Raw genomic sequence first — 19,332 nt, forward strand, 5'->3', positions numbered from 1 at the left:
TTCACTATATAAAGTCATGAAACCGCCTGCTTATGTTCACTAGTGATGGTGATTAAACAGACTGCTTATGTTCACTGTAGAAAGTAGTGAACAGGATTCAGGATCCTATTCGCCCAAAGTGCTACTATGACAAGGGAAAGTCTTTCTATGACATATATGTTCATGGAACATATGTTCACTAGTGATGGTCATGAAACAGATTGCTTACAGTATGTTCACTAGTGATGGTCATTAACCAGACTGCTCACTATTATAGGGGTGAGGTCATGAAACAAACCACTTATGTTCACTAAACAAGGTCATGTTTCATTCATATTTTTTACATGTTGGGCTGGTGTCTTCGTAGTGCATTAGGACTAGGGGCTTACTCGTGGAGTATATGAGGGGGCTACTGATCGTGGTATGTATTAGTACAACCTGTATTTCTATAAGATGTGGACCACTTAGCTTGAGGCTACAACATGTTTGTTTAACAGTGACTGATGTTCGTGGAGGTAACCTGAAGTTATTCATGTGGTTACATATGTTGTCTGATTTAAATATGGTCCAGTCCAGAATATCTGTGATCACACCAAGATGTCAAATATTTTTTAAATCTAGGCGGAAAGTAATCTTGAAGTTGGGAGATTAACTTTATTGGTATCTTTATTATAAAAGAAAATGTCATTACTATAAAATAATGTGTGCAATCCATGAGTGGAACTGGTGTGCCGTGTAATAAAACACAGCTGGCTTGGAACAATGAGTCAATATGAGATGAGAACACAGGCAACAACACAGAATCACCAGCCCTGTGTAGACAGAACATCACGTCTAACTATTACTGACGTCACGGGTACGATGGATCAATCTTTGAAGCCCGCCGGTCTCCAACGGATGCATGTTTTCAGAGTGGTGTGTCATGAGTGGGAGGGGGGGGGGGGGGGGGGGGTGATAGAGGGGTTTTCACTGTCATCAGAGAAGGGGGGTGTGTTGTCAAAGGGGTAAGTCCTCATAGGCAGGTCTTCATGGGGGATGTGTCCTCAGAAAAGGCCGTAGTGCTCCAGTGCGGTGGTGGCCTCCAGCAGCAGGGCCTTGCAGTAGATGCGTGCAGTGTGCAGCAGGGTGAGGGGATCCAGGGTGCTGAACATGGTGTCTGCCAGAGCGAAACCCAGCGTGGAGGGGATGACGCCCCGGCCATACTCCACCATCCAGGTCCCTGAAGACCACTGCACCGCCGCCGCCTCGCCCACCCCGTGCACCAGGGTGTCACCTGACAGGAAGAACGGCCAATCACATCAGAGTGTGTGTGAGTGAGTGAGTGAGTGAGTGAGTGAGAGAGTGAGTGAGTGAGTGAGAGAGAGAGACCTGGATAATATAGCTGACTCTTGGTGGTCCCCTCCTTCCACTGGTGGAATGTTCCAGAGATGATGGTGTCAGAGATCTCAGCCCAGTAGCGACCTGAGAAGTCCCACAGGAATCAGTGTTATATGGTCCCTCCTGAACAACCCTTCCTCCCTTTCCTTTATCCACTAGTACAGAAGAGAACATTTCCCTCTCCTATATCCACTATTACAGAAGAGGAGAACATCACCTCTATCTACTAGTCGAGAAGAGGAGAACTTCTCTCTCCTCTATTCACTAGTACTGAAGAGAACATTGCCCTCTTCTCTATGCACTAGTACCGAAGAGGAGGACATCTCTCTCTCTCTCTCCTCTTTCAACTAGTACTGAAGAGGAGGACATCTCTCTCTCCTCTATCAACTAGTACCGAAGAGGATAGTGTCTAGCGATGATTTCATGGCTGGTGACAGGTGGGTGTAGTGGTGAAGTGGACCTGAGTGTCCTCCGGTGTCCAGGGCTGTGCCGAACAGCAGGACGTACTCGGTGAGGGAGCCGTGGAGAAGACACATGGAGCCCATCCATCCGCCAGCGTTCACAAAAACCCACTGGAGGTCCTCGTCTGGCAGGATGTGCCCAGGATATCTGGGGAAGACACACACTCAGCACCTCCATCCCCGGTCTGCTCTCACCCCTTTGACTTACTGGACAGTATCATATTTAATAGCCCCCCATTGTTTGATGGACTTATATCTGTTGTGTGAGAAAAGGGTGCCCATCAGAAATGAGGATCAAGCATTCTATAATTAATTTATATGCAATTATTAACCCTAAAAAAGCATGATATGGGAAGTGTATCACATTTTCTGCCACACAAGAACCAACGCAATAGCCAGTGTCTCAGCTTCTGTTACACTCCCATCCCTATTGCTGACCAATAGCTGGGAACTCCAGGTGTAGCGTTTATGTACCTAGCGTACTCATTGTTAAATACGTTTGAGTAGCTATTGTTAATTGTTTATATGGTTTTAAAAGAAAACGATGAAAGGATTGGAATCCTGCAATATTTGACCTTTTTCGGAGTTCCACCACGATCTTGGCAAAGGCTTGTTCATGGTCCTGCCCTGTAGGGAAGGCAGGGAATACAAGGCAGTTATAGCCATATGTTTTAATATATTTTAATAAAGTTTGCTACTGTTGGTAACAAACTTACCTGCATACTGTGTGGCTATCTTAGCGACGTCTTCCTTAGTAAACACGTATTGTTTGGTGGCCAACCAGTGTTTCACTAACAGCACGGCCAGGATCGTAAACCCCAAGAACACACAGAGTTTACATATTTTGGTACCTAAAGACATGCTGATATTTGACTGACTAAATACATTTATTCACGGTTAAAGCAGACGAGGTTGGACGACATGTGGAACATGGGGGTTGATTGTAAACGCCGGATAAAAGTGACTCAGGTGACTGCTGTTAGGGGTGGGACATAGTAAACTAACCAATCAGAAGCTCGGAAAACACCGGATGGATCACATGACGTATGGTACGTTCTTAACCATTCGAGTATAGACATAACGAACAGTTGTAGAGGAAACAAAGGTCAACTGGGATTGTAAAATAAATCCATCAGACAACATATCAATACAAGAAACCCTTTAGATTTGAATAATGGCAAGTTAGTTCTTCAGGGGCCATCCCCTTGTGTTGCCGGCATCTGCGGGACCTTCTTAGCTTAGTATTGTAGGATTACATTACAACTGACTTTAATAAAAACACTAATCGGGAGTTAGTGTTAATGGATTATCAACTCTTATAACAATCGCAATATGTTATGTTATACCCTCTGCTATGGGGTACTCTCTCAGTCTGTAGAGAAATCCTCCGGTACAGGGACAAGACGTCCTCCAAACATACACCTAACGTCAGCTGAAGCCCGCTATTCAATACAAATACGTCATTGGTTTGGGTTTTGATCAATCACACGCTCGAATAGGTGGTGGTGGTCTACTTCTGGCTAGTTTTAAAGAAGAACATCTTCCCACCGCTCTCTCCGGATCCCCATTCAGGAACACACCATGGTATGTTGGAGACGGGACAAAGTGGACGAACCAATCAGTAGCTCAATACAACACGTCGCTAGTTTTGGCCACGCAAGGGTTGCCAGTACAAACGAAATCCCCCCATTCAATGTATTTTCGTATTTGCATATTTTATCCTAAAAAAACAACTGTATACCACCCTGCTGTTGTCACTTATTAATTAATATGACATATTTTGTAAACTACCAAAAAAAGTGTGGTGGTTTGTTATCTTGTATGTATGTATAAGTGTTGCTGGTTTTACTGAAACATGCCGTGGTGCTGCCAGTCATGAGTTCAGGGACTCGAAACAAGCAAATAAGGATGTGCAGAATTATGAACTAGAACAGTGAGCTTGTGATCACTTATTAGTTCAACTTATACATTTAGTAGCGATTAGAAATTTGTTATTTAAACTGATCTTTTCAAGATCATTTGAATGCTCTCAACATGAGCGGCCAGGACGGCGTCAAGTTTGATCCAAAAGGTAACATTAGGGCTGAAAGTTAAGTTATAGGCCTATCAATTATTTTTCAAAGTTGACTGTCATGGACCGATCTGTAGGCTGCAACCAACTATAAACCCAACGCATGTTATTTCTTCTCATAAGAATGTGTCATACTTTACTGTAATCCCTTAAAACGGCGGTCCATATAGTATTTTCTGTTCTACAACTGTCTGTCTGTCTGTGTCTCTTTCTGTCTGTCTGTCTGTCTGTCTGCCTCCTTTTCTCTCTCTCTCTCTCTCTCTCTCTCTCTCTCTCTCTCTCTCTCTCTCTCTCTCTCTTTCTCTCTGTGTGTGTCTGTGTCTCTGTTTGTTTGTCTGTATGCCTGTCTGTCTGTCTCTTGTCTCTCTGTCGTGCTCTCTCTCTTGTCTCTGTCTCTCTTTAACGCTCTGTATAAGAGGACCTTGTGTTGAGGGAGTGTGTTGCTTTCACTTCTTCAGACCACACTCCTTAATGGGGTTTTACAATTGTAGCGCTCTCTTCTGGATTTAAATAATGATTGGATATTGTTTTTTCTTGTCAATACCCATTTTTTGATGCCTTGAGTTGGTTATAATGATGTAAAATATCAAATCAACAGAACTATACCAGCTAGGCTAATTGTCAATATGTTCGGACATGCCTCTCATGTGAAACACTGTGGCAGTTTCAAATACAACAATGTCTCCCCATAATGACGAATAGTTTCATGATAATAACTAAACAATGACCCAAACACAAAATTATTAGTATGATGGGTATGAAGTGATGGGCCATTTTGGTTCAGTGAGAGGGATGTTTAAACAGACTGGTGTTTAGTGAGAGGGCTGTTTAAACAGACCGGTTTTTATTGAGAGGGCTGTTTAAACAGACTGGTGTTCAGTGAGAGGGCTGTTTAAACAGACTGGTGTTCAGTGAGAGGGCTGTTTAATCAGACTGATGTTCACTGAGAGGGCTGTTTATGCATGCGTTCAGTGAGAGGGCTGTTTATGCATGCGTTCAGTGAAACAGACTAAGCTGGCTCCGTCCCCCTCCCAGAGCACCAGCACCAGCGTTACAACCCCCTGACGGATCGCTGGGTGCTGGTCTCCGCTCACCGCATGACGAGGCCCTGGGCCGGCCAGAAGGAGAGCGTATCCGAGCAACAAGTGGCCCGGAGCGATCCTCAAAACCCCCTCTGTCCCGGGAACACACGAGCCAACGGACAGGTGAACACACACACCTGTCTTCTTCTTACGGCCGGAGATACACTTTAATATCTACAAGTTTGCATGTGCATGATGACATTACACTACACTGCAAGAAGCAATAAGCACATTAGAGATAGGGGCAGTGACAGGGTCAGGGTTCAGGGGTCAGTGAAAGGGTCAGGGGTCAGTGACAGGGTCAGGGGTCAGTGAAAGTATCAGGGGTCAGTGACGGGTTCAGGGGTCAGTGACAGGGTCAGGGGTCAGTGAAATGGTCAGGGTTCAGTATGCACGTCAGCAGTGACAACAATGCACCCTTGTAAAAATATCTTGCTGTAGAGTGGGATACTTACATCTGACCACTAGGGAGCAGTAGTTTCAGTGCTGTGTACACCAATCTCTCTCTCCTAAAATACACACCTGTCTCTCTCTCTCCTAAAATACACACCTGTCTGTCTCTCCTAAAATACACACCTGTCTCTCTCTCTCCTGAATCACACACCTGTCTCTCTCTGCCCTAAAGGCTCCTGCCCAATAGGCCACATTTAAACTCCGGGCTAAGGGCAGATTCAGACCAAATCAGCACATTTATCATTTGATTTGAATGGGGTTGTGCGTTTAAGCTGTGAGTTTATCGGTCCCAGGGGTTGCTACCCAACGTCACACTACCGTGGCCAATCACGTAAGCCTGCCATCAGACCAGAAGACGCCCCTGTCGCCCTCATCTCTCCCGTCTCCCTCCTCTCTCCCCTGTCTCCCTCCTCTCTCTTCCTCTCCCTCCTCTCTCTCCTCTCCCCCCTTCTCCCTCCTCACAGCTGTTTCTATCTCTAACACACACCTGTTTCCCTTCCCAAGCTTCCTCCATCTTGGCTTACAGTTTTTTTTATCTATGTCGAGAGCTTTTCTCTGGATCTCTGAGGCCTTTAATCATCTCATCCACTCTGCTCCACTATGCTTATTAACTGTCAAGTTCTCCAGGCTATTCTGCCTCAATGTCTTTCTTTTATTTTCCAAGATTTCGAAAGTTTCAAGATGGTTTTCCATTGAAGGACTTTTTGTCAGAAGATTGCTAGGTGTTTACAGTAGGTCGTTATAATAAGAAAAGAGAAAGTAGATAAACAGTATTACCCTACAGTCAAAATTATCAGCAATTTCATGCTTTAATTGTTCGCCTCACAACATTTGCCACAATTTACCTCCCAACAAATCAAAGTAAACAAATATACCCACACAAGGGGAACATATTTAAGAACCAATAGCGTCAATGCATTCTTCTTTACGTTGATGTGCACCCAGTTGTAGTTTTCGTTTCTTGTTTTCTCCTTTTTTTCGTCTTCTTCAACGTGTGGACGTGTCAGACAAAGGAAGCGTTAAAGGGGTAGTTCGGTATTTTGGACATAGGGCCTGATTCCCAAGTTAGTCTTGGTGTTCTTTATCATTGGAGACAGTTTTCAACACATTTCATTCAGTCCTTCTAGTTGCAGAGTTCGCTCGTCCTAGGCTAGCGCACGGATACGGGCAATACTAGCCTGCTAATAAAACAGTCTTACCCACTCCACAGTACACCCGAGGCAAATCAACTATAACGCCAGACGGTCGATGTAAATGTCTGTGTTGATAGAATAATGTTAGAAATAAAACCAACCTTGCATTGCATTGCATTTTGAGGGACTTGCTGTGTTTCAGCAGCAGTGTTATATTCCTGGTAGTAGGCTACGGCAGCGGTGGACTGATGCCTAGGTTAAATTCCGCTGCTGCTGAGAAAGTAGTCCCTAAAATTGCGATGATTCATGCGATGCAAGGTTAGTTTTATTTCTAACATTATTCTATCAACACAGACATTTACATCTATAGTCTGGCGTTATATTATTGCCCTGCGCTAGCCTAGCACGTTTTCAACACATTTCACACAATGAAATGTGTTGAAAACTGTCTCCAATCATAAAGAACACCAAGGCTAACTTGGGAATCAGGCCCTATGTCCAAAATTCCGAACTACCCCTTGAATAGATTAAATCAACCACATCTAGCGTGACCTCCACCGCTCAGTGCTTCCCTCTGGTGGGACATTTATAAATTAATTAAATTCATTTTCATTTTAACTTTTGATCTCTGACGGAACAAACATCTTTCTCTATCTCTGGCTCTTAACAAACACACACCTGTAACAGGTGAAACCAGACTAGATGTATTTGTACGGTATATATTTAATTACAGTATAGTTTACAGTATAGAGTATTGCAGTATATATTCATACAGTATTATAGAATAACTTTATGCAGAATATATATATTATAGCAGGTGAATGAATGTGAGTTAGTGTGATAAATATATATTTCAATATATATTCTCTTTTGAACAGGTGAACCCAGACTATGAGAGCACATTTGTGTTTGATAATGACTTCCCCGCCTTGCAGCCAGATGCACCTGACCCTCCCCAGGGTAAGCATATTAGTACAATATGAACACTATCATTATTACAATATCATTATTATTATTACAATATGATCACTGTTTTTATAATAACAATCTAATAATTGTCATTACAATATAATCACTATTATTATAATTACAATATCATTATTATTATTTAAGTATAATCACTATTATAATTACAATATCATTATAACTTAAATATGATCACTATTATTATTCCAATATTCTCACTATTATTATAACAATATGATCCCTATTATTAATTATTAATAATACATTATTGATGATATATCGAATATATTTATAATATTATATATATATTATTAATAATTTAAATATATTATTATTAAAGGTCCCATGGAATGCTACTTTATGGATGCTTATATATAGGTGTTACTGAGCCCTTAATACAGTATTTGAAGACGTTCAGGAAATTCAGCCTTGGTGCAGAATTACACCCACAATGAGCTTTCCACAAACGTCCCGTTTTTCAGAGGTGGGTCAAGGTGGAGGGTGGGGGTGTGGCCCTGAGCAGCTTGTGGCCACGGTACAATGCGCTAGTGTTTACAGTGGATGTATTGCAATGGCTCGGATTAATAATATCATCCGGAGGCACACACAGCATTTGGCTTTGTTTTGTAAGTATTCTAGAACCCTCCAGGTGCTCCGGCGGGAGTCCTGGAGCTCTATATCTAAATAACATAATATAATATATAGATATCTATATAATATAATTTATATTATCACGGCCAAAAGCTGTGTGCGCTCCGGATGATATTATGAATCATTGATGCACTAGATCAGGGGTCTCAAACTCGCGGCCCGGGGGCCAATTGAGGCTCACGGGATGATATTTTGTGGCCCCCTACTTGACATCAAAGTTTAGTGTTAGTGCGGCCCGTGCGTTGTTGTCAAACGCACATTTATGCTGAGTGACTTGCCACGCTTTTTTAGGGTGACTAGATGTCCCGGTTTTGCCGGGACAGTCCCAAAGGACGCTAAAATGTCCGGGTTTCCACCAACCACTATGAAATGTCCCCTGTTGTCAGCGATTACATAGCCAACGTGATCTAATTATAGCCCGATCATTAACTTAGATTGGGTCAGTTGTGCTCCTTTTTTCTGTGGAATAATTAATGCGGCCCAGCCTGACCCAGACTCTACCTCCGGCGGCCCCCAGGTAAGTTGAGTTTGAGGCCCCTGCACTAGATGAATAATTCCAGAATGGGGGCCATATATGTAGTCATAAAACAACTGGTATGACGTTATGGTAGCCTATACCGACTAAGTTTGTTGATCTGCTTCTTTCAAAACATATCACAACGGTGCTGCAGCGCGCCGCTTGCTATTGGTGCTAGCTATTGGGGCGGCAATTGACGCACGTGAAATGTGCTTTGGCACCGGTGTGTGGCCGGCTTGAAGCACAGACTGAATGGCGACATGGAGGAGGAGAAAGGGATTTTTGCCGTTTGGGGACTCCTGGTACTTCAACAACGAGACTCGTTGTGGGGGATAGCTCGGCCATGGTTTAGAAGGAATTGGGGGAAAGGAACTTTGGCTTTGACTCTCTGAAGTCCAGATTGAACAGTGAAATGGAGGAGAAAGGGATTGTTGCCCGGGATTGTCTCCCGCGGCCGTTGCCCCGCTGCCGGAGAATCACCGTCACGGGGCACCACCGCCGTGGGGCACCACTGCCGCGGGGCATCACCGACGCGGGGCACCACCGCCGCGGGGCACCACCGCCGCGGGGCTGCTGGGCACAGCCGCCCGGCAGAGGGGCACAGGCAGGAGACAATCCCGGGCAACAATCCCTTTCTCCTCCACGTCGCGGTTCAATCTTGACTTCAGGGAGTCAAAGCCAAAGTTCCTTTCCCCCCAATTCCTCAACCATGGCCGAGATAACCCCCACTACGAGTCTCGTTGTGTGGAGATGTCAGAGAACCTGATGCAGTCTAGTCTTTTCACCAAATGGGAGCTTTATGCAAACCTTACCTTATGTTTTGTGTGTGTACAACACTTGCGTTACAGTGTGTGTATTCACACACACACATACAAACACACACACACACACACACACACACACACACACACACACACACACACACACACGTGGCGCTCGCACGGCCGTAGCTCATTGTCTCAATGGCGGGCAAAATTCTCTGGGCGGGCAAAGCAGAGAAAGGCGTCTGAGCTTTGTTTTTCAAAGGCAGAGCAGGATACCTAGTGCTCGTTTTACACCTAATGCCAATTGTAGCTACTGGGAGACTATAGGCAGGCTATGGGAACTCATGTTAATGTTAGAAAACCTCAAATTTTCATGCCATGGGACCTTTAATAGCCGGGATTAAACTAGAAAAGGCATTTCCTGCCTAACGTTATTAAAAGTAGTCCAATTAGGCGGCAAAAACTGCCCAATCTGGCAACACTGCCTGCACGTCCTTGCGCTCTAACCGCAGCAGAAATCAATGAGACCAACTGAAAACAAGCAGACATGGAACTTAAACTGTGATTTTGAAAAAAGTATAAAGGTAATCGAAATTCTAAATTTCAGATTACTGAAGATACAAGTGTGTTGATTTGTTGAACCTGTCAATATTTCCAAGTTTAAAAGTCTGACGTAGTAAGTGTCAGAGAATGGGCAGACAGCTCCGCCGTCCTCCCACTGACTTCCATTGTAAAAATAGTATTTTAAAAATATAATATTTTTCAAATTATAAATATTTAAAAAATCTGAAAAGAAGCGTGCGATTCCAAGCTAATATGAACATTTTCATATTGGAATGGAGTCTCTAGCCGGGCCCCGCCCACACCCACACACAGACCAACAGGGAAGGGGAGACTTGGGCGTGACTAGGCCTAGGCTCAAACTGGATCACTTTAGTTTAGCAATTTGTTGGACTCTCAAATCTTGTCTGGATAAAACCCATTCCAGGATCAGATGGTGATGTGTTGTTCCAGTCTAAAGCAGCGAGGGGCAAGTGGTGAGAAATATTGTTATTATTATGTTGTTATAGGTTAAAACAGTATAGATATAGGATAAAGAATTATATTATTATAATCTATGCAGTATATGTGTGATGTATTATAATCTATAAAGAATATACGCGTATATATTATTATTATCTATAATTTTATTTTGTTGTTTTCATTTGATTTTTTATTTTTTTGAATTTTTTTTAAGAGGAGCCCCAACCAACTACTAATACAGTAGTTGGTTGGGGCTCCAACCTTGTATATGCAAGTAAGTTCTTGCATATACAAGCACTTACTTTTCAGAAGGCCAACATTTCCGTATTAATATATATAATTTTTACTGATCTTAGGTAATATTAAAATTGTGTGTTTGTCATGTTGTTATAATATATATGTGATATTCTACAGTCAGGTGATGTGTTTCCACCCCTGGTCTGATATCACCCTCCCCCTCATGAGACAGGAAGAGGTCATCAAGGTGATTGACAAGTGGGCGGAACTTGTGGAGGAATTAGGCGCCACCTACCCCTGGGTTCAGGTAATGAACATATACACGCACAAACACACACGCACACAGGTGGAAGGTTTGACTCTTGTTTGGTTTGTTTTCAGATCTTTGAGAATAAAGGAGCTACGATGGGATGTTCTAATCCCCACCCACACTGTCAGGTAACAGACAGACAGACAGACAGACAGACAGACAGACAGACAGACTGACTGACTGACTGACTGACTGACTGACTGACTGACTGACTGACTGACTGACTGACTGACTGACTGACTGACTTTCCCTTGGCATCACGAAAGGACTGTTAGCTATTGCGGCAATCACTGCCAAAAATCGCAGGCAAAAATAACTTTGGAGCCCACAACAAAAGAAACACAGATAAAATATTGTCACAGCAAAACGATTCACAGAAACAACTAATCAGCTCCATGATTTGTAAATATTTGATTGACAATGGAAAAATGTTCAGCGTCAAAAACGTTCTGATTTATATCACGAGTAGCCCAGTCTGATGTGAGTGTCAGCACGCCCACTCTGTGACTCTAGTGACTTACGTTCTGGAACCCTGAACGTTTATGTAGTGCATTTGGGAGATTGGCATAAACATAGGATTGCTCACTGGTTTTCTCTAAATTACGTTATTTTAGTAACGGTAACAAAATGGCATAGATTACGGTCTGTTCCAGAGTTGCAGTATGGCTTTGTGTAATTTTGATAATGTTGAATTTGACTACAGATAGCAGTCAGGCAACGGATCTTCCATGTTCATTCGTCACGGCTCACAAGTCACTGCTAGACTTGGCTGTTTTAGCTGGAGGAGTACCCAGAGGCTGTCCAACCAATGCTGAATAGTTTTTTTGAGACACCATGTTGTATCCCATAATTTGGGATAAAAAAGGGTCGGTTCCAATACTACTTCTTATGCTCAAGCTAGGGCTGTGTTCCCGGTGCTGGGAGCCCCAGCGGTAGATAAAGGGTCCAGGAGAAATTGGGACCGATTGGGAGAGCTGATCAGGGCCAACTTTAGATTTTCTGACCAATCACAACATTCAGACTTAGTAGCCGATCCAGTGTTTATCTGTGGCCATACATCGGTGTGGTACGTAAATGTCTGCATTGAAGAATCTCAAATACCTCTTGTTTGGAAAGAGTCCCAAAGACAATTCAGCCGCCTTTTGAGCTTCTGGTGAAGATTCAGCAGAAACCGTGAGGTAAACGCCTTGAGGTGAGGCAGGAGGCACAAGGCAACCATCTGGACATTGAGCTGGAAGCACGAAGAAAATATCAGCAGATTTAGCAAGCCGCACTAGTCGGAATCGTGATAGACCATTGAATTCTAGCTGAAATCCTATCAGTCCTTATTCTCTCACGTTGTCTGAAAGCTTTGTATTAATTTTCATGTCTCCATAGTTTCAGTATTTCAACTCCTTGCTTCCTGTGGTGTTATAGGTGTGGGCCAGTAACTTCCTGCCTAATGAGGCAGTGGTGTCGGACCGCAGTCAGAGAGCCTACTATCAACAACATCAGGAACAGCTGCTGCTACGCTACGCTGAACAGGAAGCTAACCGACAGGTAACACACACACAAAAACACTCACCACTGGCTGCAACCTCCAGCATAAACAATACAGTACGCATGGTTCTACTCTATTGAGTACCCATGATGGTTCTACACACCATCACAAAAATTCTGTGTGAACCCCGTTTTAACTGAGGTTAATCTCTCCTCTCTCCTTTCCTCTCCCCTCAGGAACGTGTGGTGGTTCAGTCGTCAAATTGGCTGGCTGTGGTTCCGTATTGGGCCACATGGCCGTACCAGACGATGCTGTTACCACGAAAACGACACATTCTCAGACTCACTGACCTCACCCCTGAAGAGAGAAGGGGTAAAGAGAGAGAGATGTTATTCTCTTTGGGGTGTGGTAACCCAGGTCTCCCCTCTAGGCGATCTGGGCAGTCGAAAAGTGCCACACACTGTGGACAATTTTAGCTACATTGGATACTTACTTCAGTAACAGTGATAATATGCCATAGATTACTATTTTACCGATCATATAAGATCAAATTACCTGTTTAAACCGTAAGGTGATCCTCGGGTTCAGTGGGTCTTTAATGGTGGCTCATGCATCTTGGTTTACATCATATTGCCGTTGAAAAGAGGCATTAGTTTGGGCATCAAAATTCTCTGACCGAAGGTGCAAGTAGAAAAGGATAAAGTTAGGTAAATAAAATAAGTAATTTTCACAATAAATAAATTCTAAATAGTGCAAAATAATTCTGAAGAGTGCTAAGGTAGGAAAAACAAAACTGTAAAACAAACGGTATATATACATTAAAGTTAAAAAAAGAAAATGGTCCAGGGTTCATTGGGGGATATGGGAGGGGGTTTCAGAGTCCAGAGTTCGTGGGGGCAAAGGGGAGGGAAGGGAGAGAGTTGACAGCCTCGTAGAAAGGCTGTCAACTCTCTCCCTTCCCTTCCCTGGAAACGATTTTCATTTTCAAGGGTATTTCTTATTCTTGAATCCACCGTTTTTTTAGTTTTATGGCCGCTCTGTCTTTTTGTCCTCCATGGAGCCCAACCGGACATATCATAGTACTTCTATAACTAGTAATAAGCCTATCATACTACTACTACTTATTATAATATTTATATTACTGGTACATATCATAGTAATACGCCTATAATATTACTACTAGTTATCATAGTACTTATATTACTGGTACATATCATAGTAATAAGCCTATCATACCAGAAGTAGTTTTAATACTGCTTTTAGTAGTAGTAGTTCTATTACTAGTAATTCTTATAATACTAGTCATACTACTACCACACACACACACACACACGTTACATTCTTGTTAACGTCAAGATTGTGTGCAAACCAACTTCAGCTGCTAGCGTTCACGGATAAATATCTTAAATACCCCCGGAATGAAGTTAAGGGGATTCCAGTAAAAAGGAAAAGAACAGGTGTGTTTGTGTGTGTGTGTGTGTGTGTATGTGTGGGGTGGGTTTTATGCTTATACTACGTCTACTACTTACCATACTAATGCTACTAGGCCTAGGTTCAAACTGAATAGCGTGAACACATACAGTGTATGTGGATGTGTGGGGCTTGTTCTGGGCAGTGATGTATTGTGACGGTTAAACTTCTCAGTTTAACACCACATAGACAACATTGGGTTCATAGACAACATTATATTATATATTGGTCATTATAAACAATTTACTCAACAACGTTACTGAAAGAGTATAAAAAGTACATTATATAATATATACTCATAGATTTTTGTTATTAACTGATACGTTTTATTTTCAGACCTGTAAACACTGGGTGATAATGTGTGTGTGTCTGTGTGTGTAGTGATAACGTGTGTGTGTGTGTGTGGTGATAATGAGTTTCCAGTGATGATAAGGTTATTTTGTGATTATGAGTGTGTGTATTTAAATAGGATGCGTGTGTGTTTATACAGGATGTGCGTGTGTGGTTACACTGAGTGTGCATGTATCCGTGCGTAATGCAGTATAAGTGTTAAGACAGGAGCATCACCGATGTGTTTCAGACCTGGCGGACGTCATGCGCCTGCTGCTCACCAAGTACGACAACCTGTTCCAGGCGTCCTTCCCCTACTCCATGGGCTGGCACGGTGAGCCGCTGTGTGTGCTGTGGTGAATTGTGTGTGTGGGGATAATGAAATGTGTGCTGTGATGATAGTGAGTAAGAACGTACATATATGTTTATGTAGCACTTTTTAAAGTGTTGAACGGTAACAAAGAGCTTGAGTGAATGTGCGTGTGTTGAGATAATGGGTGTGTGGTAATAGTTTGTATGTAAGGGGATAATGACTGTGGTATAAGAGTGTCTGTGTGGCGATAATGTTTATTTGTTTATTATATATATATATACATCCCAGGTTGCTTTAAAATCGATCTGCAAAGTGCGCTTGTGAACGACACAGTAGATTGAAATTAAAATCAAGGAGTGTTCTTGCTTCCTCTCAAGAGTGAGCGCACAATAGTACCACAAACAGACCCAAAACATTAGCAGAACTGCCTTAGCATTTTTAACAGTTAAGAGAGCTGTAGAGTTTAACTAGAACAGGGGTTGGAAATAGGCAGCACATGGACCGAATCAGGCACCAAGACACATGTTTCGACCCACCAGATGATTTTATAATAACATTCATGACCCCCAAGACGATTTTATAATAACATTCTTTTTTGTTGTTGACCATTCTTGGACCAACTATGAGGTCCCCGATATAATGTCCAAATGAAGAATTGACCTCAAGTTGCTCAAGTTACATTTTCATTTAGGCCCCAGTGAGGCGTTATGAAGGCTTGGTTTCTCAACACTCAATCAATGCATACATTTTGCGGGGGCTCTAATATTGTATTCATTGCACACAGTGACAGCTGCTTTGGTACAAAGTAGACACACATGCTTGACATTGGAGAATCTAGATATATAAAACTGCTATTGTTTCCAGTCTTAATTTAATGAGCTGTATTCATAGATGACCGGTGCCATCAGAATTTTGGCAAGCAGGCTAAATGTCGCGGTAACGTGCCAACATACAGTACGTGCACATGTAGGCCTGCGTGATATACTGTAGGCCATCAAAATTAGATTTGTATCTGTTGTTTCATGAGTAGGCTCGTGAATGTCTTGAAAACGAGGTCTCTTCCCCTGCAAACCAATACAATGTGGACTGAATCCAACTGTTAGCTCAAACTCAAATTCAGCCTATTATATGTGGATTAAGCCTATTATACGTGGATTTTCCCCCGATTAATACAAGTCGTGGCCAGACCTGGGACGTTCAGGTGGTGCATCACACTATCAACATTAGGCTCTTCCTTCTGTTAGTCTCTTCTGAAGTTATGTTACGTTAAGGTAAAACACAGGGCAATTTAACACAAACTGCACTTGAGTTTAATAATAGTGTGTAAAGTTTTGTGAGTATATCAATCAATTTGTGTCATTCATAATGAGCATACTTTACTCAAACCTTTATCCAACTTTAAAGTAATTTATATATATATGTATATATATATAGTGATATAACCTTACGTTTTTCTGTGAGGAATGTGTCCGAGCCCTTGATTGACCACGTCATCTCTGATGGAATTCCTGTATTTTTATCATCAAAATATACATGTAAAGAACAAAAGTATTGCAATTCCATTATTTTGCAATACTATGTGGCCTTAGTGGTGATAATGAGTGGGCGTCTCCTCCAGGTGCTCCCACAGGTCCTCACCTGTCTGGAGGGGTGGACCACTGGCAGCTCCACGCCCACTACTACCCCCCCCTGCTGCGATCCGCCTCCGTCAGGAAGTTCATGGTGGGATACGAGATGTTGGCCCAGGAGCAGAGGGACCTAACCCCTGAACAGGTACTAGCTCACCCTTGGTACCAGCTAACCCCAAACAGGTAGCTAGTAAGCCCTGGTCCTGACTAACCCTAAGTACAAACTAACCCCGACAGGAACAGACTAACCAATGGTCCTGACTAACCCTAAGTACAAACTAACCCCGACAGGAACAGACTAACCAATGGTACTAACTAACCCTTGGTACCAACTAACCCCCGACAGCAGGTACAGACTAACCAATGGTACTGACTTACCCTTAGTACCAACTAACCCTGACAGGAACAGACTAACCAATGGTACTGACTAACCCTAAGTACCAACTAACCCTGACAGGAACAGACTAACCAATGGTACTAACTAACCCTTGGTACCAACTAACCCCCAACAGCAGGTACAGACTAACCAATGGTACTGACTTACCCTTAGTACCAACTAAGCCCCGACAGGTACAGACTAACCAATGGAACTGACTTACCCTTAGTACCAACTAAGCCCCGACAGGTAAAGACTAACCAATGGTCCTGACTAACCCTAAGTACCAACTAACCCTGACAGGAACAGACTAACCAATGGTACTAACTAACCCTTGGTACCAACTAACCCCCGACAGCAGGTACAGACTAACCAATGGTACTGACTTACCCTTAGTACCAACTAAGCCCCGACAGGTACAGACTAACCAATGGTCCTGACTAACCCTTGGTACCAACTAACCCCCGACAGCAGGTACAGACTAACCAATGGTCCTGACTAACCCTAAGTACCAGCTAAACCTGACAGGAACAGACTAACCAATGGTACTAACTAAGCCTTGGTACCAATTAACCGTCGACAGCAGGTACAGACTAACCAATGGTACTGACTTACCCTTAGTACCAACTAAGCCCCGACAGGTACAGACTAACCAATGGTCCTGACTAACCCTAAGTACCAACTAACCCTGACAGGAACAGACTAACCAATGGTACTAACTAACCCTTGGTACCAACTAACCCCCGACAGCAGGTACAGACTAACCAATGGTACTGACTTACCCTTAGTACCAACTAAGCCCCAACAGGTACAGACTAACCAATGGTCCTGACTAACCCTTAGTATCTACTAACCCCCGACAGGTACAGACTAACCAATGCTCCTCACTAACCCTAAGTACCAACTAACCCTGACAGGAACAGACTAACCAATGGTACTAACTAACCCTAAGTACCAACTAACCCCGACAGGTACAGACTAACCAATGGTCCTGACTAACCCTTCAACCAGGACTGACTATCCGGGTGCTGGCTAACTCCAAACCAGGGCTGGGTGATTCAGCCTAAAAATAAAGCTTTGATTTTTTCAAACTAACAAAAAAGTTTTTCTCTAAACAAACTAAAAAGACCAAAAATATGTAGGGCTGTGATTTTTTGCAACCTCTTAATGAACCCCATTTTGTACCATGTCACTGCTTCCGTGGTCGCTGCCCTCCGGACCCTTTCTTGTCTTAAGAAATGTCTTTAGTCCTAAAAGTCCTAAATTTAGCGAAAACAGTCCCCAAAACACTACGCTGATGTTCCGCTCTGCTTAGTGCCCGTTAGTAAACTCTTCGGTGTCAGGACTAAGGAATACTGGAGCTGAGATGTGTGTGGACGTGTAGCGCTCTGCCCGGGCAGCAGTTAAAGTTTACCTGACCTATCCCAGACAGGTACTGACTAATCCCCTTCCAGTACTGACTTAACCCAGCAGGTACTTACCTACTTAATTACCCCTGAATAGTTAATGCCTTACCCTCAACATGTACTAACTAACCCCCAAAAGGTAGTGACTAACCCTTGATGCCAACCAACCCTGCATACTAACTAACCCTCAACAGGTACCAAGTAACCCTACTAGGTACTAGGGGTTTAACAGTTTGGGTGTGTCCTGGTTTGGATCACTACATGGTTTATTGTTCAGTACTATATGTGTAGCCAAGCCACATTTAATCAGTTATTAGTTATTATATCAGTTATGTTTGACCTTCATCCTGCGTCCACGTGATTTTGTCCAGCTCCTGTTTCACAGTGCGTGTTACAGTGGGATTGTGTGTTTGTGTGTGTGTTTGTCTAGGCAGCAGAGAGGTTGAGGAATGTCCCTGATGAACACTACAGGAACCGGAAGAAGAGCGAGGAGAAAGAGGGAGATCTGGTGGATGAGGAGGAGGAGGGGGTGAACCCATGATAAACCGAGTTATTGTTTGATTAAATTGTTATTTCATCTCATAACTATAAAGGATAATGCTTCCTAAAAGAACTGAACAGATAATTCAATTATTGAAATCAATGAATATTAAAATAGGATTGATACCACTGCAATAAAAACATGAACACTGGTAATGTTCTTATTTATTTAGTTTTCTTCATACACACAATGCCCGGGGCTAACAACCTAACCCCAACCTTCCAACCACGGTAACCCTTTAACCATAGTAACCCTCGTAACCGTTCAATACTAGTAGTCTCAATTGTAGAGTATATTCATTCGTTTCTCAACCATCTATCCAATGAACACACGTCAATTTTGTTGCACACCAACATGAGACAGAGCCAATATAGCGTGTGGGGTCATCCCTATGTTCCCCAGGTCCTATGTTCCCCGAGTACAAAGGGTTAGGGTCAGGTTGAGGTTTAGGGTTAGGTTTAGGGTTAGGGTTAGGGTTAGGTTTATGGTTAGGGTTAGGGTTAGGGTTAGGGTTAGGTTTAGGGTGAGGGTTAACCCTAAACCTAACCCTAACCATAACCAATCGGAGGAGAGACATCCTAACCAATCACAGGCGAATCAGAGGCGAAAAAGGCGGTACTTGCCCCTACCATCCTACGAAAAAAAGATTTGCTCACAGGGTCCTATGTTCCCCGGTCAGATACAAAGCGGAGAACACCCGGGGAACATAGATACGCTCCCTGGCGTGTACACCAATATGAGACAGAAGCTAATGTAGCGTGTAC

General features: G+C 43.1%; 2 protein-coding genes across 2 annotated transcripts; one reads left to right on the forward strand and one right to left on the reverse strand.

The window, feature by feature from the left end:
• Positions 1-91: 91 nt before the first annotated feature.
• Positions 92-3,373, reverse strand: sigmar1 (sigma non-opioid intracellular receptor 1). The gene is made up of 5 exons (XM_079756228.1): positions 2,534-3,373; positions 2,393-2,444; positions 1,817-1,965; positions 1,348-1,440; positions 92-1,252 (listed from the first exon to the last, which is right to left on the reverse strand). Exons 1-5 carry the CDS (start codon positions 2,676-2,678, stop codon positions 1,023-1,025), a joined length of 669 nt encoding a protein of 222 aa, XP_079612354.1. The 5' UTR covers positions 2,679-3,373; the 3' UTR covers positions 92-1,022.
• Positions 3,374-3,714: 341 nt separating this feature from the next.
• galt (galactose-1-phosphate uridylyltransferase) lies at positions 3,715-18,719 on the forward strand. Its single transcript, XM_079755362.1, has 11 exons — positions 3,715-3,888; positions 4,924-5,093; positions 7,435-7,516; positions 10,443-10,491; positions 10,892-11,021; positions 11,096-11,152; positions 12,441-12,563; positions 12,741-12,876; positions 14,555-14,638; positions 16,236-16,390; positions 18,458-18,719. Exons 1-11 carry the CDS (start codon positions 3,852-3,854, stop codon positions 18,566-18,568), a joined length of 1,134 nt encoding a protein of 377 aa, XP_079611488.1. The 5' UTR covers positions 3,715-3,851; the 3' UTR covers positions 18,569-18,719.
• Positions 18,720-19,332: the final 613 nt, after the last annotated feature.

This window comes from Pollachius pollachius, assembly GCF_949987615.1.
Source record: "Pollachius pollachius genome assembly, chromosome: 18".
Lineage (NCBI taxonomy): Eukaryota > Metazoa > Chordata > Actinopteri > Gadiformes > Gadidae > Pollachius > Pollachius pollachius.

Excerpts from the sequence above, each read along its gene's own strand:
- sigmar1 (XM_079756228.1), bottom strand. The coding sequence starts at position 2,678 with ATGTCTTTAGGTACCAAAATATGTAAACTCTGTGTGTTCTTGGGGTTT. Across the intron at positions 1,966-2,392 it reads GTGGTGGAACTCCGAAAAAG|ATATCCTGGGCACATCCTGC; the intron begins GTCAAATATTGC and ends TGTCTTCCCCAG. Across the intron at positions 1,253-1,347 it reads GAGTCAGCTATATTATCCAG|GTGACACCCTGGTGCACGGG; the intron begins GTCTCTCTCTCT and ends TCTTCCTGTCAG.
- galt (XM_079755362.1), top strand. The coding sequence starts at position 3,852 with ATGAGCGGCCAGGACGGCGTCAAGTTTGATCCAAAAG. Across the intron at positions 3,889-4,923 it reads CGTCAAGTTTGATCCAAAAG|AGCACCAGCACCAGCGTTAC; the intron begins GTAACATTAGGG and ends TCCCCCTCCCAG. Across the intron at positions 7,517-10,442 it reads TGCACCTGACCCTCCCCAGG|GATCAGATGGTGATGTGTTG; the intron begins GTAAGCATATTA and ends AACCCATTCCAG.